Source organism: Anser cygnoides, chromosome 2 (assembly GCF_040182565.1).
Source record: "Anser cygnoides isolate HZ-2024a breed goose chromosome 2, Taihu_goose_T2T_genome, whole genome shotgun sequence".
NCBI classification, from domain to species: Eukaryota; Metazoa; Chordata; class Aves; order Anseriformes; family Anatidae; genus Anser; species Anser cygnoides.
The window spans coordinates 51717723-51744433 of record NC_089874.1 but is presented as its reverse complement, the minus strand read 5'-3'; the positions used below and the strand labels follow the sequence as shown (position 1 = coordinate 51744433).

The 26711-nt window shown below is 43.9% G+C and overlaps 1 protein-coding gene across 1 annotated transcript; it reads left to right on the top strand.

Annotated features, from left to right (window-relative positions):
- The first annotated feature begins 1291 nt into the window (after window positions 1-1291).
- On the top strand, window positions 1292-4162 carry SOX4 (SRY-box transcription factor 4). The gene has a single exon (XM_066992063.1). The coding sequence runs from the start codon at window positions 2125-2127 to the stop codon at window positions 3466-3468; it is 1344 nt and encodes a 447-aa protein (XP_066848164.1). The 5' UTR covers window positions 1292-2124; the 3' UTR covers window positions 3469-4162.
- Window positions 4163-26711: the final 22549 nt, after the last annotated feature.

The window sequence follows — 26711 nt, the reverse complement described above, 5'->3', positions numbered from 1 at the left end:
CCCATTGGTTCTTAGTTCTGCTTTAATCTGTCTGGAAGAATATCTTACATGCTGTGTGGTTTAAACAAATTCACCTTTCTACGCCAAATGAGGACTGAAATCCCTCCCTTTCGATGCCCTTGCTGACAGGTGGAGCTGCCAGAAGCTGAGGACTTCTTCCAAGCCCAGTTTGTCAGGCTGCTGCACGTGAGTGTAAATACACACGAGTGTAAATAGCCCCAGCAGTGCCTCCTGACACCCTGAGCCCTGCTGTCCATAGAAGCTGCTGGGCTGCGATGCAACAGTTTGCGTGTCAGCTCTGGGGCTGAGGGGAAGAGCATCGAACAATTTGCCTCTCACAAAGCCCAAAGGTGAGAAACTCACCAGTGTCACCGGGTGTCCTCAGGGAAGCCAGAAGGCAACATTTCACCCAGTGCTTACCAGGAAGTGCTAGGTATCGATTTTGCAAGCAAAGCACTAATTTGGAGGTACCTCAGGAAGCACTCCCAGTAACACAGGTGACCTCCTGGGTGGCGTGTCAGGCACTCACGGCTTCCCTTGGCCCTTGGCAATGCAATGGTGTAAGTCCGATGTGGCACCTTAATATTCAAGGCTTGCTCTCAAACCAGCTGGAAATGCTGCTCAGGGGTGCTATCGTACACTTTGTTGCAGAAACGCTTAATATATAGGTAATATGTATGCGGTATATATGTGGTATATATGTGGTATGTTATGTGGTATGTATGCAACATATGTGTGATATGCATGCAATATGTGAACAGATGTGTGACATGCAATACACATAGCACCTAAAACTTTCAGCCCTCCCGGAGCGTGCTTTCCCTTTGGTTCAAAAACCGGTGCTGCGTGCAGCAAACACCACCAACAAACAAACCGCCGGGATTGCCGTGCCGGGGCCGCTGTCCCGGCGAGCGGCGCGTGCAGCCCGTGGGGAGCAAGGCGGCCTCGCCCCCCCCGTTGCCGTGCATGGGGTGCGGGTGCAGGGTGCACGCCCCCGCAGGGCTGGTGCAAGGCCGCGCGGTGCTGCTGCTGCTGCTGCGGGCAGCGGCGGTCGCGGGGCGCGGGGCGGGCACGTGCAGGCAGGGCGGGGCGGGGCGGGGCGCGCGGCGCCGCCCCGCCGCGATGAGGTCAGCGCCACCGCTTCCCATTGCACGCCGCCCTCCCTGCTGCGCCGCGCCGGCGGCCAATGGGCGGCCGGCGGGCGGCGCTTGGCACGCGGACGCGTTGGATACAGCGCGCCATTGGCCGCGGCGCGGGCCGCGAAAGGATAAAGCGGCGCGGGGCGGGCGCGGGCGCCGCTCTCAGCTGCAGCCGGAGCAGCGCGCGCGGGGCGGGAGGGGCGCGAGCGAGCGAGCGAGTGCGGGGGGCGGCTCCGCGGGGCTCCGCGCGCGCGGACGGGAGCGGAGCAAAGCGGAGCGGAGCAAAAAGAAAAGCGAAGCAAAGCGGAGCAAAAAGCAAAGCGGAGCAAAGCAGCAGCAAGCAGCAGCGGAGGACGGGGCTCGGCGCCCGGCTGGCCGCTCTTCCTGCCGGGACGTACACCTTCGTGCTTTTTTTTTTTTTCCGTGCCTTTTTTTTAAATTATTGTTAATTTTTCTTTTTGATTTTTTCTTTTTTTTTTAATTTTTTTTCTGAGGTTTTCTTTTCCCTCGCCACGGCCACGTTCTGCCTGCACGAGCCGCCCGCCGCCGCCACGGGTGCCGCAGCCGGCGCTCTCGGGGGCTCGCCGCCTCCCCCCTGAAGCGGCCGGGGGCAGGCGGACGGCACCCGGCCACCGGAGCAGCCGCCGCGGGCAGAGGGGGGGGGGGCGAGCTTCGAGGTGGTGAGGAAAAAAGAAAAAAAAAAATCAGACCGACACCCCCACGCCCCCTCCAAAAAAAAAAAAAAAGCCAAAAACAGACCAAAAGCCAAAAAAAAAACTAAAAACACTCCAAGAGAAATAAAGAGCCTCCCCGAGGGGCTGCCGTCGCCGCCCGGAGGGGGAGAGCCGGTGTGGACGTGCGAGCGCTGCCGGCAGCGGGGCCGCGGCCGCGGGGGGCTGCTCCGGGCCGGGGCCGCCGTGAGAAGCTGCGCGCCCTGCCCCGCGCCGCGGCGGCGCCCAGCCCCGGTCGGCCCCCCGGCGCCGCCATGGTGCAGCAGAGCGGCACGGCGGAGAACACGGAGGCGCTGCTGGCCGCCGAGACGTCCGAGTCCGGGGCCGGTCTGGAGCTGGGCATCGCCTCGTCGCCGACGCCGGGCTCCACCGCCTCGACGGGCGGCAAGGCGGACGACCCGAGCTGGTGCAAGACGCCCAGCGGGCACATCAAGCGGCCGATGAACGCCTTCATGGTGTGGTCGCAGATCGAGCGGCGGAAGATCATGGAGCAGTCGCCCGACATGCACAACGCCGAGATCTCCAAGCGCCTGGGCAAGCGCTGGAAGCTGCTCAAGGACAGCGACAAGATCCCCTTCATCCGGGAGGCGGAGCGGCTGCGCCTCAAGCACATGGCGGACTACCCCGACTACAAGTACCGGCCCAGGAAGAAGGTGAAGTCGGGCAACAGCGCGGCCAAGCCCGGCGACAAGGCGGACAAGGCCGGGGGGGGCGGCGGGACGGGCGGCGGCACCGGCGGCGGGGGCCCCGTCGGGCCGGCGGCCGCGGCCAAGCCCGCCCCGAAGAAGGGCGGCGGCGGCCCCAAGCCCCCCCCGTCGGGCGGCCGGCCCCACGGCAAGGCGGCGGCGGGAGCCTCCAAGGCCGCCCCGTTCCCCGGGGAGCCGCCGGCCGCGCTGCTGCCGCCCGAGCACCAGGCGCTGTGCCGGCCCCCCCGCGGGGCGGCGGGCGCGCCGCCGTCGGGCCCCGGCAGGGCGGCGGCGGCCGACAAGAAGCTGAAGCGGGTCTACATCTTCGGCGGGGGGCAGGCGGCCAACGCCGCCGCCGCCTCCTCCTCCTCCTCCTCGGGCTCCCCCGGCGGCGCCGTGCCCGGCAGCCCCACGCTGGGCGGCTCGGCGGAGCCCGGCGACCCGCTGAGCCTCTACGAGGAGGGGGGCGGCGGGGCGGGCCGGCCCGACGGCGACTGCGGCGCCCCCTGCCCCTCGCCTCCGGGGTCGGGGTCGGGGTCGGGCTCGCCCGCCGACCACCGCAGCTACACCAGCCTGCGGGCCTCGTCGCCGGCCCCCTCGACGGCGCGGTCCTCCTCCGCGTCCTCCCACTCGTCCTCCTCCTCGTCCTCGTCATCCTCCTCCTCCGGCTCCTCTTCGTCGGACGACGAGTTCGAGGACGACCTCTTGGACCTCAACCCGAGCCCCGGCTTCGAGAGCATGTCCCTGGGCAGCTTCGGCTCCTCCGTGCTCGACCGGGACCTGGATTTTAACTTCGAGCCCGGCTCGGGCTCGCACTTCGAGTTCCCGGACTACTGCACGCCGGAGGTAAGTGAGATGATCTCGGGGGACTGGCTGGAGTCCAGCATCTCCAACCTGGTCTTCACCTACTGAGCTCCGCGGCCGGCCCGAGCTGGAGGAGGCGCAGACGCGGTGCCGGGAGGACTTGCCCTTCCCGTCGGGGCTCTCGGGGGGCTTTTTTGGCTGGGCAGGGGCCGGGGACACTGCTGCTGCTGGGCGCCCACCCCCTGCGAGGGACGAGCCCGGCCCTGCTTCTCCAGAGGCTGGCGGCGGCGAAAAGCTACCTTTTTCCTTTCTTATGTTTTGTCCCGAAAAGAGAGACGAGAGGGGGGGACAGAGGGGGGACTGCAGACACCTCTGGGGCCTTTGTTATCGCCCGCTTGGTGCAAAAGAGGAGGGGAGCGATGCCTTGTGCTGGATGTCTCGAGTATTTCGCCCTTTCCTGCAAAGGAGCGAGAGGAACTGCTTGAAAAAAGAAAAAACACACACAAAACTCCACCCGAGCCCTTGCAAGGTTCACGTTTTGGGGGTGAGAAAACCCGTCCCGCTTTCTTCGGCGGCGAGAGGAGGCGCCGATGATGGGAGGAGGAGAGGGGGACGGAGCTGGACTGAGAGCCTGGCTAAGGAGGAGGAGAAGAGCCAGACTTAAACGTGGGAGCCGGCTTGGGAAGATAATAATAAACTGAAACGGATTTGCACGTACGCGATGAGGTGACGGCAGCGTTTTTCTCAGTCACCTTATGCTATATGTGAAGAGAGGAAAAAAAAAAAGAAAAAAGGCCGAAAACTTTAAGAACACTGAAAACTTCTTCTGAAACAGAGACCGAGTCGGAACAGTTTCTGTAACGTTGTGGTACCGGGGACGTTGAGGGCGATTGCTTTTTGCAAAAAAAAAAAAAAAAGCGAAAATACAAAAAAAAAAAAAAAGGAAAAAAAAAAGTAGTTTTTTCTTCTTACTCAGAATCGTGATGGTGTTGGATTATTTCACTGGTGGGGTTTAATATAGCATGTTATCCTGTCTATCTTTTTAAGATTTCCGTAAGACTGTTGAACAGTTTGAAACAAATAGTGTTAGGATAATATAAAAGCAGATAGATGGCGCTATGTTTGATTCCTACAAAAATATCACCAGCTTTTTTTCATTCTTAACTCTTTAAAGGATTCAAACGCAACTCAAATCTGTGCTGGACTTTTAAAAAAAAGAAATTCAGGACCAAATTTTTTTCTCAGAGTATGTATGTGTTTGTTCCTTAGAGCTGTAAATGAAAAGACTGTTTTTTCTCACCGATGCTCCATCCTTGTATCGTTGGTTTTTTTCCTTGTAAATGTAATCGGATGCCATTTTATAAGTGGACGTATTTATACTGGCCAAACATTTTTGACTTGTATTTCTTTGTCCTTTTTTGGTAGTTCTCGTTATTACCCGCACCATTTTTATGTCTCCTTCACTGAAGGGCTAGAGTTTTAACTTTTAATTTTTTATATTTAAATGTAGACTTTTGACACTTTTAAAAAACAAAAAGAGAAGAGAGATGAAAACGTTTGATTATTTTCTCAGTGTATTTTTGTAAAAAATATATAAAGGGGGTGTAAATCGGTGTAAATCGCTGTTTGGATTTCCTGATTTTAACAACAGGGCCGCTGGTTAGTATCTCACACACGTGTGCGCGCACACACACTCTCACACAGGCACACACACACTTGCTCACTCACTCACACACACAAATCAGCCCCTATTTTGTCCATGTTTACACTCCAATCTGCAGGCATCTTAAAGTGACAGCATCCCTCGCCGCCAGTGCCCGCGGTGCAGTCCTGTTCATTTCTGGGGAGGGGGGCGCGGGGGGTTCGCACAGCCCGAGCCGTGTACGCTGTACGCTACCCTTCTGGGGGGGGAGAAAGGAGCTTCGCATCCCGAAATGAAGTAAAGCAACTGGTGCATTTACGTAGAAGGGATCCTGTACCTTTAACTTGTAAACCACATCTTTTGCACTTTTTTTCGAAGCAAAAACGTGCCGTTTAAACCACTGGATCTATCTAAATGCCGGTTTGAGTTCGCGACACTATGTACTGCGTTTTTCATTCTTGTATTTGACTATTTAATCCTTTTCTACTTGTCGCTAAATATAATTGTTTTAGTCTCTTATGGCATGATGATAGCATATGTATTCAGGTTTATAGCTGTTGTGTTTAAGATGAAGAAAGTGAAAACATCTTTGTACATTTAAGTCTGTATTATAATAAGCAAAAAAGAAGATTGTGTGTTTATGTATGTTAATATAACATGACAGGCACTAGGACGTCTGCCTAATGAGGTGGTTCCGTTAAGGGTTTAACTTTTTTTTTTTTTTTGGTCATCCATCCTGTGCAATATGCTGTGTAGATTATTATTATTATTTTTATTTTTTTTTGTCTAACGATCACCCACAACGCAACGTTGGGAAAGAAGAGAAAAAAAGAATCATGCCAGCTAACCATGTCAAGTTCACTGCCTGTCAGATTGTTGATATACCTTCTGTAAATAACTTTTTTTTTTTTTTTTCGTCGGGAAGGAAATAAAATCAGCTGGAACTGAACCCTAACACCGGCCTGCGCTTGTCATCATTGCATCGCTCCCAGGCTGCTGGCGGGAGCCGTGCCCGGGGCCCGAAGGCAGCGCCCAGGGGTCGGGGGAGGGACCCGGGGGGGACACCCTAGGGGAGCACCTTTAATGAGGTTTTTCCCATGCAAAGCGCTTGCAAACGCGCGGCCAGCAGCGCCCCGAGCGCTGTGCATTCCCCGGGGTGGGGGGAGCAGGGAGCAGGGGGCCTCTGTCAGCCCTTCCCCTGCGAACAGCCATCGCACTTTGAGCGCTGGTTTGTAAACCGATTAAAGCATCCCACTGACATAATGGCCTCGCCTGGCTGTTAATTTACGGCTGGCTTTGAGCCACAAACTCTCTTTTCCATGAAAAAAGAGCAGCAAACGCCGAGGGAAGTTGTTCCGGCTGTTTCGCAAAGCCACTGGCGTAAGAAGTTAATGTTTGCCCCGTGTTAGTTATCCCGGTGAATTCCTGCGTTGTATTTGCGATGCAAAACCTCGCAGCTGCAGACCCACACGCTGCAGGGCCTGGAAGGCTTCCTGGCTCGCCACTTTGCGTGCAGCTCCTTGCCTTCCCAAGGCCATTTGCAAACCAAATGTATGCCGGTGGCTCCGGAGCCTACGGGTGTCAGGCAGGGGCGACATGGGGCAGCTGGGTGTCATGCAGGGGCGACATCCCTGCCCGGGGGAGGGGGCGACAATTTGGGAGCTGCAGGCGTGCGCCCAGCCCTGCCCGGGGCTTTGCACGCTGTTGTGCCCAACTCGTGTCATCACCGATGTAGTTGCTCCTGGGACTGAGATCAAAATCAGAAGGAGAAGAGGGAAAAAAAGAAAAAAAAAATGCCGGGAGTGGCACAAGGACAGGTGATGTTATCAAACCACAGCCACTTGCAGGCGACGGGCTTGGAGCGCAGCCCTTCCGCTGCTCCAGGACTGCTACAGTTGGCTACAGTTAACTTGAGGGGTTTTATGGTTTCCTGCATGCGTTGTTTTCGTTCTCAATTATAATAAAGTCCAGTATTGCCAAACGTATTGTTTCTCTGGGGACTCTTTGGTGGCAGAAGTTGTTGCCTCCAGATAGCTGGGGGGGAAGTCAGGCTAAAACACACACAGTCCCACACCGCAATGTACGAACATCCATATGGATGCACGCTGGAAATCTTCATGTGTTCCTTGCTGCCTGAAACATGGAGCTAGGCAAGTGTCTGACTAGAGGAAGTACACCAGACCAAATCACACATGAACACATAAAAAAAAATACCTCTTTTGTATGGACCATATTTCTACTTAATGAGGCCCATGGTTGTTTTGGAAGGAAAAGTAGTAGTCCACGAGTGAACATGAAATCTAGCAAATTTATGGGAGGGCTTTTCAATGAAGGTCGATGTAAAAGAAAACTAGATGTTAGGAATCGCAACTGGAGTCTGACCATAGGTTTGCCTGACACCGGACCGTATATTTGACATGGGCCAGGGTGGCGGGTGCCTCTGAAAACGTGCACTGGCTCAGCATCGTCATATCACCGACTCGAGATCGCTGCAGCTGTCATTTCCTCACACTGTTCTGCTGATGCTGCCTCTGCCCCATCTGGTATGGGTGGCCCCAGCCCAGCTCTGGGAAACTGCAATCATACTCGAGGAATCAAGACAGAGCAAAACTGCTCTGTCTTTGGTGAGCCTTCACCTGGGTTCTGGCAACCAGCATTTTACAGCCATGGACGGTCATTGTCACCACTGAATCTCGCTCAGCTGATTTATTCTATCCTCCACAAGATCCCCTTCCTGCTTGTGGCCTCCACATCTTGTGGCAATGCTGAGTGAATTCGTATGCGTGCCCTGTGAAAAAAACAGAAGTTTCTATTTTCTTTTAGAATTTTGACTTAGATAATTTTGTTCTTTCTTATATTGTGACAATTTTGTTCCCTCTTTATCCTTTGCTAAGCCATTCACTTTACTAACTCTTTTCCGTTTCTCCATCAGTTCTTCTCATAGTGAACAGAGATACAGAAAATAAAGGAACCAGATTTTAATGAAAAATCACCATAATAGGCTGTATATGCCTGTCTAAATTTTATCTTTTACAGACCGTACCTGTTTACAAATCACTGACTTACCTACAAATTATATGAAGGCTGTTCACCTCAAGTGTGCATATATTATTTTCTGAAATCAGGCCCACCTCTCCTGTGCGTCATTTCATTACCTTCCTCATGAAGCAGCTTGTGATGTGACTACACGCATCGACCGTATTGCTTTTTCTTTCTTTTCCAAACCAAAGTAGCATTCCCTGGGAGTCGATCGTGCTGAACACATTGCAAGCTTTGTACTCCCACACTACACATCCAGCAGATATGGCCTGAATGGGCAGAAGGAAAAGTACTGGACTGAAGGCCTCCCAGCCTCCCCACTAGCTGCTGTGACATACATATGTATGATACGGGATGCGTTATCAGCCATGGGAGTGCAGAGCCTTCGTACTGGCCAGCCTGCTCCCTCACCCTCTGCTGCATGCTTCTGCTTCCACATGGAAGTAGAAAAAGTGGCAGGCCGGAGCTTAACTCACCTCTGAAGGGCTCTTTGTTCTGTGCTGGGTCTAGTTTTTGAATGTGTGTATTAGGATTAATTTTTCACGTAGAATAACTCCATAAAGGTTTCTGAAAAGCTTGGGAGACATTAACGAGGTATTACAGTGTGACTTCCTGGGTCTACACGTGTTGTGATCGTCTTGATATCCCAGAGTTCAAAAATTATTATCTGCTGCCTGCCATTTTTAACTCTCCTGTCAGGGTCCTCACGTGAGCTCTAATGTGAGCTATGACTTCTGTCACAAACATGGGGAAAATAAGTGTGACTGTTTCCAAGATGAGAATATTGTGGGACAAAACTCAAGTGATTAATTCAGGACTCAGTCCTGGATGTAATTGCCTGGTCAGTAACTGTTCTGGTTTGTGCCTTTTACAAACACATCTCAATGCCGGTAAGAGCAACAGCCCAATGGGGGCATTGTGAATGGAGGTAGATCAAGTTGGCCGCCAGTCACAAGTGGTGTCCTCCAGGGTTCAGTAATGGGGCCAGTTTTGTTTAATATCTTTATCAATGATACTGATGTGGGGATCGTGTGAAGCTGGTGAAGGGCCTGGAACAGAAGCCCTGTGAGGAGCGGCTGACGGAACTGGGGCTGTTCAGTCTGGAGGAAAGGAGGCTCAGGGGAGACCTCATTGCTTGCTACAAATACCTGAAAGGAGGTTGCAGTGAGGAGGGTGTCGGTCTCTTTTCTAAGGTGGTAAGTGATAGAACTTGAGGCAACAGTCTCGAGTTGCACAGGGGAGGTGTAGAGTGGATATTAGGAATAATTTCTTCACAGAAAAGATGGTTAGGCCTTAGAACAGGCTGCCCTGGGAGGTGGTGGAATCGCTGTCCCTGGAGGTGTTTAAGAGACAAGTGCATGTGAACCTCGGGGACATGGTTTAGCAGTGGACTTGTACTGTTAGGTGATGGTTGGAACTGATGATCTTAAAGGTCTCTTCCAACCTAAATGATTCTATGATTTATTGAACATATAGTAGCTAACAGAGTTAAATCACCTGGAATATGATTTAGGCATAATTCATGAGCACACCTAAGCAACATTTCCTAATACATCTGTGGCTAGGTTATGCTATTCTGAGTTGCTTCTGATGTGTTTTCACCATAGCAATATGGTTATTCCTAGTATCTTTTTTCCCTCTTAGCTGACCCCTCCAACTTTTTTGCAAATAAAGCTTAATTCTCCTCCCACAAGGCAGAAAAGTATCCCCAAACTCCAATGGCTCCTGTTAAATCTTCCCTTTTAAGTGAGTTGATTTTGAAGAGAAGGACAATATACCTGAGGCTACTGGTGGGTTGAAGTTCCTTGGCTTGTGGCAGAGGAGGTTAGTTTTCCATAACTCAGCTTGATGCCATTTGACAGATAGAAAGTGCTGATGAATCTCTTAGTGCATGCCTGTATGTCCAATCCTTATTGTACATAGCATTAGCTTTCTTGAACAGAAGGAGGAAAAGGGCTTGTAGAAATAGGAGAGACTGGTAGGGCAGGTTTATTGCAAGGGGCACATATGGGTATTTCAAAATGGTGGGAATTAGATGGGAGTAGAAACTCAGACCTGGCATCAGCTAGAAGGAGCCATAGGCTTTGAATCCTGTTTGGCACCATTGTGTCAGAAAATTACTAGATAAAATTGATGTTACATTGGCAAAACTGTGCTTTGTTGTACTGACAGTGTGCTTCTAATGTAGACCTGGAAGAAAAAGGAAAACATTGGTCTTTCATACCTTTCCTATTTTTCTCTCTCAGTGATTCGCTAGGTTTCTTCCTGGGGTTTTTCCTTTCCTTTCCTTTCCTTTCCTTTCCTTTCCTTTCCTTTCCTTTCCTTTCCTTTCCTTTCCTTTCCTTTCCTTTCCTTTCCTTTCCTTTCCTTTCCTTTCCTTTCCTTTCCTTTCCTTTCCTTTCCTTTCCTTTCCTTTCCTTTTCCTTTTCCTTTCCTTTCCTTTCCTTTCCTTTCCTTTCCTTTCCTTTCCTTTCCTTTCCTTTCCTTTCCTTTCCTTTCCTTTCCTTTCCTTTCCTTTCCTTTCCTTTCCTTTTCCTTTCCTTTCCTTTCCTTTCCTTTCCTTTCCTTTCCTTTCCTTTCCTTTCCTTTCCTTTCCTTTCCTTTCCTTTCCTTTCCTTTCCTTTCCTTTCCTTTCCTTTCCTTTCCTTTCCTTTCCTTTCCTTTCCTTTCCTTTCCTTTCCTTTCCTTTCCTTTCCTTTCCTTTCCTTTCCTTTCCTTTCCTTTCCTTTCCTTTCCTTTCCTTTCCTTTCCTTTCCTTTCCTTTCCTTTCCTTTCCTTTCCTTTCCTTTCCTTTCCTTTCCTTTCCTTTCCTTTCCTTTCCTTTCCTTTCCTTTCCTTTCCTTTCCTTTCCTTTCCTTTCCTTTCCTTTCCTTTCCTGTCCCCTTTCCTTTCCCTTTCCTTTCCCCTTTCCTTTCCCCTTTCCTTTCCCCTTTCCTTTCCCCTTTCCTTTCCCCTTTCCTTTCCCTTTCCCCTTTCCTTTCCCCTTTCCTTTCCCTTTCCTTTCCTTTCCCCTTTCCTTTCCTTTCCCCTTTCCTTTCCCCTTTCCTTTCCTTTCCCCTTTCCTTTCCTTTCCCCTTTCCTTTCCTTTCCCCTTTCCTTTCCTTTCCCCTTTCCTTTCCTTTCCCCTTTCCTTTCCCCTTTCCTTTCCCCTTTCCTTTCCTTTCCCCTTTCCTTTCCTTTCCCCTTTCCTTTCCTTTCCCCTTTCCTTTCCTTTCCCCTTTCCTTTCCTTTCCCCTTTCCTTTCCTTTCCCCCTTTCCTTTCCTTTCCCCTTTCCTTTCCTTTCCCCTTTCCTTTCCTTTCCCCTTTCCTTTCCTTTCCCCTTTCCTTTCCTTTCCCCTTTCCTTTCCTTTCCCCTTTCCTTTCCTTTCCCCTTTCCTTTCCTTTCCCCTTTCCTTTCCTTTCCCCTTTCCTTTCCTTTCCCCTTTCCTTTCCTTTCCCCTTTCCTTTCCTTTCCCCTTTCCTTTCCTTTCCCTTTCCTTTCCTTTCCCCTTTCCTTTCCTTTCCCCTTTCCTTTCCTTTCCCCTTTCCTTTCCTTTCCCCTTTCCTTTCCTTTCCCCTTTCCTTTCCTTTCCCTTTCCTTTCCTTTCCCTTTCCTTTCCTTTCCCCTTTCCTTTCCTTTCCCCTTTCCTTTCCTTTCCCCTTTCCTTTCCTTTCCCCTTTCCTTTCCTTTCCCTTTCCTTTCCTTTCCCCTTTCCTTTCCTTTCCCCTTTCCTTTCCTTTCCCCTTTCCTTTCCTTTCCCCTTTCCTTTCCTTTCCCTTTCCTTTCCTTTCCTTTCCTTTCCTTTCCTTTCCTTTCCTTTCCTTTCCTTTCCTTTCCTTTCCTTTCCTTTCCTTTCCTTTCCTTTCCTTTCCTTTCCTTTCCTTTCCTTTCCTTTCCTTTCCTTTCCTTTCCTTTCCTTTCCTTTCCTTTCCTTTCCTTTCCTTTCCTTTCCTTTCCTTTCCTTTCCTTTCCTTTCCTTTCCTTTCCTTTCCTTTCCTTTCCTTTCCTTTCCTTTCCTTTCCTTTCCTTTCCTTTCCTTTCCTTTCCTTTCCTTTCCTTTCCTTTCCTTTCCTTTCCTTTCCTTTCCTTTCCTTTCCTTTCCTTTCCTTTCCTTTCCTTTCCTTTCCTTTCCTTTCCTTTCCTTTCCTGCCCTCGCCCTCGCCCTCGCCTTCCTGTCTTCATTTTACATTACTTTCTCTGACCTGGCTTCTTCCTGGATGTCTTCCTAACCTCCTTCAAGAGGAGTTTTGCTACTGTTAGGTTAGAGATGTAAATTTCCATTCATTGGGCCCAGAACATTATGTCTTTCCTGCTTCACAGACCCCCTTTTTCTTCTGCTTCAGCATTCAACTTGTTCCCTTGTGAAAGGCACGTTGCCTAATGTGTGGCAGTGGAATGAAAAGAAATCTAATTTAAGATGTATCCAAGATGTACCCATGCTACATTATCATCCTGAGCCCAGTCCAAGGCTCTCAGATGAGGGTATCTCTGCACATTGTCTGCCTCAAAAATAGTACCAAGCTGGGTACAAACTGTGACTGCATTTCTGAAAGCTAAATGAAAACAGCTGGTATATAACTGAATAATTTAAAAGGCTGTTGCTCAGGTCGACTGTTTTGAACAAGTGAGATTGCTATGAAACCAGGCAAGATCCAACTGCGCGATCTCAGCACAGCTCACTGAAACCTCTATACACAGTTCAAACCACATCTTTCAAATGAGTAAATCTTGCTCTATCAGAGAAAACATAACAGTCACTTTTTGTTTTAGCCTCCAGCCTGAAGTTTGCGACTGCCTGCAGCTGATGGTCTGCCCCTCTCAAGAAGGAGAAGCAACTACCAGAATCGTTCCAGGACCACCTAACTGCTTAAGCTATAATTACCTTAGTGGGATGGTTACTAATGATGGTGCATTGAACAGACATAAAGTGGCTCGTATGCTGATGATAACAGGTTAAAGAGAATGGCAGTTTAAAGGGGAGTCTGGGCATTTCTCCAGACTTGAACACCTGGATCTGGATTGTTTTACTCCCATAAAAACAAATTGACATACCTTGAAAATTGGCAGAATTTAAGTTAGGGAATGGTATCATTCAGAAATGTGGCACTTGAAGTACAGCTCCTCACATGAAGTTATTTGTTCAGATTTACTCAGGGTGCCAAGAAAGGCACAGCAATTTAACATTTATGTGAGGTAGGCCCTATGCACTCTACATATGAGTACTTACATACTCTAATTGTACATTATTGTAGGGCTTAATTTCCAGAGAGGGACATATTTTTAAATATGAAAGAAAACAACAGGATTACTTTCTAATGGAAGAACATGCACAGTGCATGTATTACTAAAACTTATAATTCTACCTTTAGCTATAGGGAAGCAAGTGGTACAGGGGATCAGAAACAGGCATCTTAAAATTAATTCCTGGTCTTCCTGCAAACCTCGTCTAAGACAACATGATCTGGAAAATCTTGTTATGCTGCTTTCTTTTGGATTGGCATCTCATGCTGTGAAATATGAGCTATATGTAAAAGCAGATATGTTGGAACTGTTTCACCAGGTGTAATGGTTTTCTAAGTTACTATAAACTGTCTGCAAAATGCATGATGTTTCTAGAAGACAGGGCAATGGAACTAAATTAGAATAAACTTTTACGTTCACATTCAGAAATAGGCGTAATCCTGGATATTTTATCTTTGGTTTTGTTCTCTTGGAACAGTTTTTTTAGGGAAAAAAGTGTGAAAATGTTCTTTTGAGTTCCCTCCTCACTTTTAAGAGCTCAAACATGAAGCCTTATAAATAGAGTCCTTTGCTTCCCTATTCTAAATTGAAAATGCATACTAGTGCTCCAGAGTCGCTCGCAAATGGAGGGTCATAAACTCCAGCTCAACTTATCTAAATGGTTTATTGTGTGAAAGATACACACTGTGAGTTAGACTTTGGCTGACATATTCAGTGATAATTACATAGTGGGAGCTTCCTAATTCCATTAGAAAATTGTTCCAGGCTTAGATAGAATGAAATCATAGTGTCTTCTCCTTTTCTCCCCTGTTACATTTTATTATTGCTGTTATGTAGTTGTTGCTGCCCTTAGTCATAGATCAGCATCTCATGTCCTTGGGGCATGATGATTACAGGACAAAAAGGGAAAACCCATTTCAGATTGCTTATAGTTTAAAGGTAGGACAGAAAAGCAGCAACAGAAATGAGTAGAAAACAAAATAATATTGCTAGTCAGTATGGCAGCACTGATCACACCACAGCAGCAGCCTGAGCTAGCTGCTCTTTTGTTCTTTGCAGGTATCATAGCTAAAGACAGGTTTTAACAAGGGGTTTGGAAGAGAACACACATAAACTTGCACCTGTGAGCACAGACCTCTTCCTCAGCATTTGTCACAATGAAGGAAAATATAGAACCATAACAAGCAAACAGTTAAGATGCTGAGATGGTGAGGCGATTACAGGCAGCTTGCTGCTGTTGCATGGGAACAGTACAATACTTGGTAAATGGATGGCGGTGGTAGTGCTGGGAAGGATCTTGAAGCAGGATGACTGGTGAAAGAGGGTCAGGGGCGAAGAGCACAGATTGGGTTATTATGGTCATTCAATCAGGAAGATGGCTACAGCTGATGGGTAGTGGATGCATTTTAGAGTTGCATTACTACTACCATGACTCTAGCACTCAACAGAGGTTGTGATATCTCACGGCCTTAGAGAGCACAAGTAGTTTACAACTGGTTTTGTAGCCTCATCCAGAGGATGCTGGATGCCAAGTGGAAGGTCTAAAGCTTTGTGCCTCTGTTTGTGACTGATGGGTCTGCTGGTGACCCAAAATTAGGTTAATTCTAAATTGCCTTGTAACTATTATGGTGTTATTAAAGAATAGGAAGTATCACTTTAAATTCAAATTCCCATTTAATAATATTACTTGGTAAAATGGGCTGTGTCATAAGTACACTAAGGTATAGTTAATGCTCTTCTTCTGAGTAAGTTGCAAACATGTGCAGCAAAGTGTATCCATAAAGAAATAGCCACATGTGCATATTTACAAATCCCTTTTTCATCAGGGTGCTCTGAGAACAATAATGATGACAAAAAAAAAATGGGCTGGTTTCATGTCAGGGGGATTGATTTAGATCAAAGTCATTAAAATCACCAGTTTAATCCTGATTTAAATTGTCAAGATGAAAATGCTGATTTAAATAATTAATTTTCGTCTTGTGTTGTTTTTGTGTATTCTAGATATTTTTTTTCTAAATAGAAGATGATTCTTATTGGCTGGTGCAATTCAGTATTTCCTTTGACTAAGCATGAGGATTATGTATGTACTATGTATGTATGTATGTACTATTTAAGTATTTTAGCATATATTTACCTAGATTCTTAATTTGTATACTTCTGTAACGCTAGAAAATAACTAATGAATATTTTCTTACTTTCTGAAAATGATATTTATTTTTTCCTCATGCATTGATTCAAACTGTATTTGGAAGACAATTTAGACTTTCATTGTAGAAAATGTAGACTTTCAAAATGCATAAAATCCAGAGGGAAAAGGGGTGCTAGCTAAAATATGCTGTGCAGCTAAAAATAATTTTGTTAGAACATATTTCTTTTAAAAAACAAGGTACAGATCTGCTGTGAATGTCTGACTTGTAACTATGACCTGTTACGTTACTGGGATGTTACTTGCCTGTGTCACCTAACTGTGCAGGTTGACATTGCTAAAACCTTCAAAGGCCTGTTTCAGAGCCAGGTCCAAGTTCAGTAAAGCTGAGGTCTGAGCTAGGAGAAAGATGAGGAAGTCACTGGGAATGGGACCTCTTGCAAGGTCAGTGGTGACTCCTACATCCAAGCTGGTGTCAGTGGAGAGTGTAGGAAGGAGGAAAAGCCACCAGCCATGATGAGTGTCCAGGATAAGGACACGTTGTCCCAATTCAGAGCTTGCTGGTGGAGGCTTGTAACATCACTTTTTACTAAAGTGGGTTATTGGTATCCCAGCACTGTCATCAAGTCTGGCACGAAAGCACTTCTGCAGAGTGAATCCTGCCTAACTTTTAAATTACATAGATTGCATGTGATTGAAGAGCTGAACTGTCACTGTGTCTTTCAATATTTTAGAGACAGACTTCTGTGTCTTATAATGCATTTTAGCCTAATTGAACAGGAAAAAAAATGGATTCTTCTACTTTTAACTCCTGTTGTTCTCTTTTTGTGCTTTGGCATTATTGTGATACATGCAGGAATGAGCAGGACTCCCTGGAGACCTGGTTGATGGAGAAGGTTCTTGATTTGATGCACTTGAAAGTATAATTTATTATATTTCTGACATTGAAGAAGGCATTTGTATTTATTTATCAGCAAGAATGCAACAAAGTTCTGTGATGCTTTCTTTTTCAGTTTTAAGTACATTTACAGAGTCTTTAATAGTCTTTTGGATATGGCATAATGAAGGAGAGAGCTCTTACTTTGCGAAGTAGTACATAAACTGTATCTTGAACATACTGCTTTATTAAATGAACGAGGCAATCAGGATATATATGTATTTAACCTTTCATCCTATTAGAAAATATTATGAAGTTAAGCATACCAGTGGGTAAGTGTTCCTTTAGGTAGTAAAGCTACTATGGCTGTAGCTACAAGTCCCAAAGCTTGTGTGAGTTTGGGTGAATATATTTGGAAGGTCTGTCTGACCCTCAGTGTCACACATACACCTCTATATGTGATAAAGTAAATGTAAACAGATCGGTGCATTCATCACAAGCTAAACATCAAAGTTGCCATAAATACATTCCAAAGCATGTAAAATGTACGCAAGGCAGATGGTTTGAATTATAAGGGACAATGTTAAGTAATAATCATTTGAAGTTTTACCTAAAATCATTTAAAAATTTCTTATTCGTCTTAATTTGCTTAGCTGAGGTAGTTTTAAGTATGAAGAAAGTATCAAATAGCCAGAAACTTCTTTTTCTTAGAAAGACTGTTAACTTTACCTCTTGATTTCTTTGTAAGTCTGATTTCTTTGTTAATAATTCTGATGTGATCATCAAACCTAGCAAAAATAACAAAGTACTAATGAAGTCCTATCTAATCTCAGTCTTATCTGGCTATCCATGCTCATAATTACTTTCTCAAGTTTAAAGAAACTAATCATTTAACAAAGCCAACTGTATAAATGGATATTAAAGAACAATTACTTCAGCACTTGCAGAACAAGCTACTAATTTCAGACGTGTTAACATTTCTGTCAGTGTGGTTCCAAGCGCCTGACAGCACCTTGTCTCTGTAAAGGCAGAGACACTTAATTTCTGACCATTCAATCTCAAATATAGAGTAACATGTAAGTATAGCAAGACATATATAGGAAACAAACGAAGAAAATTAGATAAAATTACAGAATTCCATCCTGTATTTATATGGTGATGAAAATGTTGTTAATGAGATTGTCTAGATGTGTCCTAGCCATGACTAACCCTCTCAAATGGTTATTCTGTAATGGACGGCAATTCTGTAGTTTGGATGTTTGTTGGTCCTAGTAACAATTTAAACCATTTAACTTCTAAAAGGAGATATCTCATTATAGATAGAAATCTCTAAATGGGGAGTGGGGTGTGGATGTTTAATAAAGACACTATTCTATTACATCCATCATGTCTTACAAAGCTGGAAAATGACCTCCCTTCCTTCAGAGAAGACCACTGTTTTTATACTTAATAGAGAAATACACAGTCCTCTTTACTTCAGAACATCCCGTTCCTCTGATCCTCAAATAGCTTCCATTAAGAACTTCTTGCCTTTTTCCTTAAGATATTGATTTACTACCAGCCCTGCCTAACTTTGACTACTACTGCAGAGCTCTCATGCAAAGTGTTTCTTTTATTCTCACTCTTTTTAGTTCAAAGTTGGTTCCAAATATTTATGCACAACAGATTCAGGTACCCAGTGTGTACAAGTCATAAAGATTTCATAAGATCTTCTGCACAAGTAGAACATACATTCATTTAATATGTACGCAAATAGAAGATAGGAAATTATTAAAATTCTGAGAGTACCTTTCTTGAAGGATGAGCTCTGATTAACAGCTGATAAACAGTACTCTAAGGTTTCCCACTGCATACCATATAGGAGATGAAAGAGGATATACGTTGCTCTAGGCCTTGTCCATCTTACTGAATGTCATATTGGGGATTAGACTTAATTTGATTCTTTGTGCTAAGATTTTTTTAACAAAATAGCAGTTCAGATTAAAGGATAAATTAATGTATAATTCTATACGTATTAAATTTGATAATGTGTTCCCTTTGATGGTATCACAGAAATTACTTATGGTGATAAAATGTTTCTTGTCATAGTTCAGTGGAATAAGAATATGCACTAGAAACCGCATTCCCAAAGTAAAGGTTTTTCAACTATTCAAATTGCTTATGATGGAAAGTAAACAAAATAATGTTGCCTCAGTTAAGAAGTAATAGAGACTACTTTGGGTGCTGCTATAGAAGTCTTGCTGAATAAGTGAACCAATACAAACCTTTTAGATTCAATAGCAGAGGTAGTAGCACAAAGAAAGACAGCAAAAGCATCACAAGGAAATGAACCTTTGTGTTCTAGTCCTGTTGCCTTTTGATAGCTTGAAACTAGGCTTTAGTTGGCAGTAGCTGTTCTAAACGGGCTAACTTACGGATAAAATGTCCTAACCAGGGCCATGTGCACCTGTGGCTCACGAGGTTTGTGCTTGCTCTGTCCATTGATGCATATGCAAGAGGCTTGAAGAAACAGGACTTAATCAGGCAGGTGAAGTGATTTTCCTTCTAGCAGAGCAACATGTAGCCTTGCCATGTATAAGCAGATGCCTTCAGGACAGATGATATGACTAAACTGTGGAAATGAGGGGGAAAAAAAACTTGTTTAACCAAGATACATATATAGATGGTACGGCTACAGCATGGGAATACCCTGCTGCTCCTTGGCTTCTCCCCTGTCTACCTACACTATAAGCACTCCTTGACCTCCCCTGCTGTTGAGAGGGAGCAAATTTGCCAGAAGATGGCTTTGTAAGCTCTGGAGGAGTGAGCCCTGTTCCAGCTCTACCTTGTCCTTCCCACAGAGCTACAGACCTTATTTGCTTGATTTCTTTCTATTCTGCATTTCTGCTGAGGCACCACAGGACAGAAAAATTGCTTAAGTAGGAACACCAGAGATGGGAAAATGGAGACTGGCTAACGTGTTTATTAACCACCTTTATGTTATTATCCACAGTGCACCCTGAGACTGTAAAAACATGCCTTGGTGTTTTTGGTTGCTTTTTCTTTCATACTCCTCCAATGAGAACACCTGAATTGATATTTTACAAAGACTTGATGCAAAGTGCTCTGAAATGAAGTGGAAAAGACACAACTGGTTTAACCTGGTTTTGGACTATGCCTTCGGTGGCAGCTTAAGTAACCTTTTCTGCTCTAATATCCCACCATAGTTCTCTTCCATGTCTGAACTTGACCACTTTACTCAATAAACCTGGTTTACATGTGTACATTGATTTTTAAATGTAACTTTTTTCATCAGTAAAAGTGTATAATATAATAATATAATAATATAATATATATAATATATAGTAATATATAATATAATAATATAAAATATAATAATAATATAATAATATAATATATAACATATAATTCTAAAACTGAGGAATAATATGAAAAGAGCTTCCTGGAGGAGTTGCAGAGTGTAATATAAGGCACCTGACAGCTCCAGTGGGGTTACACGAGTCAGTTGCAGGGAGAATGGCTTACTTGCCAAAGCTAGGAGGTGCAGGGGTACTCAGAAAAAGAAATATTGATTACATATTTATTTATTTTTTTTAATAGGTCCTATTACATAACTGAGGCCACAGCTATAGGTTCCTATACTTCTGCCAGACAGGAACAGATCTCCTACGCCATGACTCCAGGAATCCAAGTGATTTTAAAATGAAGTATCTAAAATCAAATAGAATGAAGTATTTGAGATTTGAGGAGTCTGGAGAACAAATCTTAGGAGGAGCGGCTGAGGGAGCTGGGATTGTTCAGCCTGGAGAAGAGGAGTCTCAGGGGCGACCTTATCGCTCTCTACAGGTACCTTAAAGGAGGCTGTAGCGAGGTGGGGGTGGTCTATTCTCCCACGTGCCTGGTGACAGGATGAGGGGGAAAGGGCTAAAGTTGCACCAGGGGAGGTTTAGGTTGCATATTAGGAAAAACTTCTTTACTGAAAGGGTTGTTAGGCATTGGAATAGGCTGCCCAAGGAAGTGGTTGAGTCACCATCCCTGGAGGTCTTTAAAAGTTGTTTAGGTGTTGAACTTAGTGATATGGTTTAGTGGAGGACTTGTTAGTGTTAGGTCAGAGGCTGGACTCGGTGATCTTGGAGGTCTCTTCCAACCTAGATGATTCTGTGATTCTGTGAAGTGTGACAACAACCTGCAGTAACTTTAATTTTCTGCCAGGTGACTGGTTCGGTGCACCCATGTGCAGAACTGATGTGGGTGGGGACCTGAAATTGTGATAACTCTTTATATAAAGTTATTTCTGTGTGCTTGTGACTGTGGTGTCTGTGTATATCATGCTTTAGGTATGGAGAACGATACAAGCCTGACTAATGATCTATGTAATCTACAATCCACTGTCATCATTTAACTGGGTATTTAGTCTTCTGATGTAAAATGTATCCTCTTTGTGGTATCTAGGAAGCAATTTTGGCTGTGTTTACTTCAAAGGACATTTTCTTCATCAGTTATATTTATTCAAAAGTAAAATATATTCTTGATTTAAAATGATATTTAAAGATGTTATGATGTTAGAATATTTGTATTTTTTTCTTGATGATAAAGCAAGAAAAGTATCTACCTTCACACTAATTTTAGCTTCACAATTTTTATATTTCTCAGAATTCCTTATTAGGATAATAACTTGAATTACACTGTAGGATATATAATGTCAATGCAATTTTCAGAAACAAATGTAGGTAGCAAACAATATAGCTAGACAAATTTCGTGACTAAAACAGGTTGAAAAATAGTCTGGTAAGCCTACACTGTCTAGAAGATCAACATCAGTAGGTTAATAATTGCTCTGCAGCCTCTGATTCTGGTTAGTTATTGACACGACTTCCAAGAATTTCCGTTTTTCACAGCTATTTTTTCATTTTGTGTGATTAAACAAAATGACCTAGACTTTTCATGCACAGTTTTCTGTGAACATATTTTTAAATACCTCAGTTTCCCTGAAATTTGTAATCTGAATTAGCAGAATCTTTTTTTTTTTTTTTTTTTTTTTTTTTCTGAAACAGAGCTTTCAACGAAGGTGGGAGAAAATGGCTTACAATGATTTTTTTATTATTATTATTATTTGAGTATTTTGGGCAGTCAAAGTACAAACCTCATGGACAGTGTTATTGACATAATGACATCATTTTAGAGCAAAGATAATTTCTCATAAGTCAATTCAGTGCTTTAAACTGGACTTTTACATACAGTACATCTTCATGAAATAACCTATCACAAGAGTGCTTTTGATATCTGTATCCAGGTGTTTCCGATATTTGTATCAAAATATAAAATCTGATTATTCAAATTTCACTAAAGCTCATAAACTTCTGAAACAGCTCTCACATGCGTATCACTTGTATAGGTGGGATTACAGGATGAATAATGCAAACCAGGCGTTTCTAAAGTTTTCACTGAAGAATATATCAATATTTAGGGCCTGTCTCTTTTTTGGCTTGGATCTTCTGTGATCACACATCTGTGCAAAGTGAGCTTAAGAAGAATTAAATAAATAAAAAAAAAATGCTGTGTTGGAATTTAGATGGCTCAGGAAAGCTTGTAATAGGATGAGTGTCTTTACTTCAGGTCACTGATTTAAGTCTCCACTAGCAACAGCCAGAAGCTGTTAGAACCCAATGGTGGGTTGGTGACCTATGAAACCAAGTAGTGGCAGGGAACCTCCTGCATCCCTTTGCCCACCTACCTGGACAGGTCCTGACATGGGGGCAGCCTTTCCCTGTGAGCTGTGGAGCCCATGCTCGCCCCTGCCCTCCTTCCTGTGGGGATAAGGGAGGTCAGCATCCAGTTCAGCAAACCCCATGTCTATGCCCATGGGTGTCATTGTCCAGCTCCTGCTGCCCTCAGGCACGCTAGTGCATTTGTCTCAGCAGGGACAGAGCAGAATCTGCCGGGGATGCATCCTGCCAGCAAAACTCCCTGCACACAGTTTAGTTTTATCCATTAACAGGAGATTTTCTTAGAATTACTGTTGTGGTAGCTGATCCTTTAAATCTGCAGAGACAACCAGCTGCAGCCTTTAGGTAGTCATTTCTCCTCTGCCTGGCTTTTATCTAGTAAATATTTACCTCTCATTATGCATATGGTGATTTCTCCAGGCTTTTCCTGTCATCACTGAGGAAGCAGCTTAACATTACCATCTCCCACACTCTTTTTCACTTAAGGAAAAAAAAAAAAAGATTACTGCCCTGTGAACGTATTACTCAGAATATTTATATGCATATAGTTGTAGTATGATATAAAAGAGTTATTGACTGATGAACCCCATACATTACTGAGTGCCTGTGAAGGCAGAATCTGGAAATGCAGTGTGTTTATATGTAATAAATACAGAATTTGTAATTTGACCTTATAGGCAGAGTTTACTGACATTATAGGTCTCTAATCTGATTCCAAACAGTCCCATATGGATGACATTTTTCTTTCATGACACCTCTGGCCTTGTGTGAAGCACCAAATTTGCAGAGAGTAGACTTACTGGAGTTTTATTATTTTTAATTTGGCACTTTTTCTTAAAAATAACACTAGGCAGAGGAAAAAATGGGGAAAAATGGGTGGGGGTGAGTTTCAATGTTTCAGGCTGTTGCCTTTGGAATGTGCCATGTGCTCGACCAGGGCTTGACCAGCCAGATATTTGCATGAAGCAATTTGCATGGGAGTTTGCAAGAGTGGGGCCTGAGAAAACATGCTTTTATTTATACAGTAATGACATATTATGTTTGGGTTTGCATGGTGATAGTCAGTATCAATATTGTTGTAGATTAAATTTTTTGAGTCATTCTACTGACATCTGGATTGAATCCCTACTGCAAAATCACAGGTTTAAGGAAAAAAATCTAATTTTCTGTTTTATCAATATTGATCAACATAGTGCCTCAACTTTCTTGAGGGAGCTCAAGCAATATCGCATTGCGACTCTGTGTCTATTCTTTTCACTCATTACATATAGAGATAAACTCATTCTTAGAAGACTGTCAATGGTGTTACAAGAAGTTCAGTCAAGCCCAATAGACTTATTCAGGTCTGGGACTCATCTAGAGGCTGGCATTAAAGAACAGTCTGTATTTTGATATATGCTTAGTAAAACAATGGAAAATGTTAGCAGGGTAGGCAGGCTTTTCTTTGTGTGTGTGTGTGTAAGCAGTAACAAAAGCAAAATAAATTGGAAGGACTGAATAGTTATGTTAATGAATATGGATCTATTACTGAGATAAAGTGTTCTGTATTAGTCAAATGCACAAGTTTTTGAATAAATAACTAAAAGAATAGGTTTGTAACTTTCCAGTTTAGGTGTCATCTGCAAAATTTGAGAGCAGTGGCAGTGTTTAGACTGATAATCATATTGACCCAAAGGATCACAAAGACAATTATAGAGGTTATAGGCAGAGGAGCAAAGAACAGTAATAGAGGTCACAGAAAAATGGAAGACCAAACAGTCAGTTTATCTCATGTCTATATTTACTACGCTGGTTTTACTGGAGCTGCCACAGTATTTTTGAGCTTGGGGTGACCTTGACACTTTGTGTAAAAACAAATTGTTCCATTGTCTTTCACCATGGCAGGTATTTTTGTCATACCTATTTCCATAGGAAAAGGGTCAAACTCATAAGACTTAGAGATGTGGAACACTGATACTCACATGCCAAAGTCAAGGCAGCAGGACTGGGCTGGCTTGCTATGCCTCTGACCAGGACGATGTCTCATTATTCAGTAGAAAAACCCTGTTGTGTTGGCGTGAGCTGAGTTCGCAAAGCAGCCCCGTGGTGGCTCTGGCAGACTGATGCTTGGAGAAGGCTGTCCCCACTTGCAGGATAGCAGGGAAGAATGGATTCTGGCAGGATAGCAGGGAGAAGCCTGTTATCCATCTTCTGCCCTTTCCCAGCCTGCACCCTTGTCCCTTCATTCACCCTGCACTCTCCAGCTCTCCCAGAAAAATTGCCCCCTCGAGGTGCTCCAGTCCTTGCTGGACTTGAGGGGGACATCCAGGGTCAGGAGGAGCTTTGTTCTCTCTGTTAAGCCTTTCTCCTATCCCTTCCTGCATGCAGGGGAAGCGTGCACTCTATTGCAGACATTTTTTTTTTTTTTTGAGGGCTACAGACTGTAACCACACCCAGGCCACATGAAGCAGAAGTGCATGTTTTTGGAGGACTGCTTATGTCTGCGGAGATGGGGAAGTCCCAAATTAGATTTTCGGCCAACCACTAAAACCCTATTGACTACTATTCATCTATCTGTCTGTCTGGTCATATTAATAAAGCACTAATATATGTTATTAAGCTACAAACTGGTATTTGATATGATAACAAGGTGTACAAAGCCCTCTTAAACTAGGCCAAGATTGTAAGTAGGACTAAAATTCTTTCCTGGTGTTGTAGTGTACATTTTCTGTATGTATCAAGACAAGGCTTTTACTGTCTGAGTTTTGTGACTATTCAGCTGGTTGCTCAGATTTTTAAACCTAAGAGATCACATTGAGTAAGACTCTAGTCTAGTGCATTTGCTAGTACTGTGGGGGCAATTTCTCAAAAGAAGCTATTAATTAGAAGGGCTGATGTTTTCATCAGCCAGAAAGGATAAAAAAAATCAATTATATCAGTTGAAAAACAACTTGAATTAACTTGAATATTGTCTGAAGGTGAGAATGATGGATAGTAAGAACAATATATTCAGAACATTGTTCTTAAATATTCAGAACTGCCATTTTTTCTAACAATTTTGAAGGTGTATATGTATTAGTCCAGATGCAGTATCTCATTGTTGTAGCTATGTTTAAATTTAATGTCACAGATTAAAATTTTCAGGAAGTAAGAAGCCCAAGATAATGTTTTAAAACTTTAAGGAGGAAGAAAATGAGGCTGAAACCAGAACTCTCCAAATTTATTCTTATTTTGACTATGACAGTCTTCTATTCGAGTCGTACTTGTAATTGTTTAAGTAGTAAGTGGGAACACAAATATGGAAAAGTAATCATTTTGTCCCTGTCCATTTAACATAAAGTAGGCCTACCTATTTGTTCAACTTGCAATGGATCTTGTGTTCTTCACATTAATTCTTTGGGAGGAATATCAACTGCAATAGCAAACATCATATAAGGTCATATCTTGGGTTTCTACAATATCTATTAGAAGAATCTTACGCTACTGTGGGCAAAAACTGTTAAAATGGTACCAGGTGTGTCACTGCCAAAAAAAAAAAAAAAGGAGAAATGGGATGAAAAAGAAGAAATAAAGGAATGCTCTGGTTTATATATATATAAAGGTTATATTAACAGGGTCTCTGAGCTAAGACTTCCCTCAGCTTGATCAAGATGGACCCTGGAAAAGATCAGAGTAGATTTCACTACCTTTTTTCTGGCTCAGGGAACACATAATGAAAATATAGGTGGTTGAGAATTAATTACAAATTCTAATCTCTTTTTCTAGAGTATGGATGTTGTGAACAATCATTAGGTGACTCAGAAGAACGGAGTGCTGGAAAGCTCATGTTTTTCTATCCCTCTTGGAATAATACTCTTTTTTTTTTTTTTTAAGAAAATGTTTCCAACATATGCATTTCTAAAACAAACATCCTATGAATTTGCTGAGTATGTGTCTCCAGATGAGAATATATATCCATGCCAAAACAATTCGTTCATTTTCAGGCATGTCTGTCTTGGTCTTTACATTTACAGGAGCAGACTGACCTAATGATTTGATTAATGCTTTTAAAAAAGTGACTAATTGTGAAAACAGCCTCTGCATATAGAAGAATAAAACAGAAGGGGAAATATAAAACTGCTAGGACAGCAAAACACAGAAGGTTCTTTGAAACATCTGCTAAGAGTATCTTTTGTCCATCTTCTGTTCCATTGTTCCTATCCATGGCAACATTCAAAATTCAAATTTCACTCATAATTGAGTGAAAATGTTCAAATGCTTTTGAAGGATGAGTAGTAGCTTACAGGGGAATGGGGTCAAACAACACTAAATAACTTTTTAATGCATTTTTTTTTCTCACAGTAACAGGAAAAAAATGTAGCTGATGTATGCTAACTTTTCTGAGAGTTCCCTCCTGAATTTTGTCATCTCCTCTGTGGTGTCTACTAAAACAGAAGTAACTGAAACCTCCTCCTGGAGCACTCTGTGGTATTGGTCGAATAGATCTTGCTCAACCTGGATTTCTTCTACACAGCCAGGAACAAAAATCAGAAGGGATTATTACGTTGGTCTTCAAAGCCTGTGTCTTGAAAAATGCAGGTAACGACACTGGCAGTTTAGTCTGGAGAATTCTGCAGGTGATGTGCTTTTGGACTCCCCACATTTCCAGCAGAATGGAACATAAAAAGGAAGTCAAAAATCCACGTGTAGGACTGGTAATTGGAGGGGGGCAAGAAAGGCT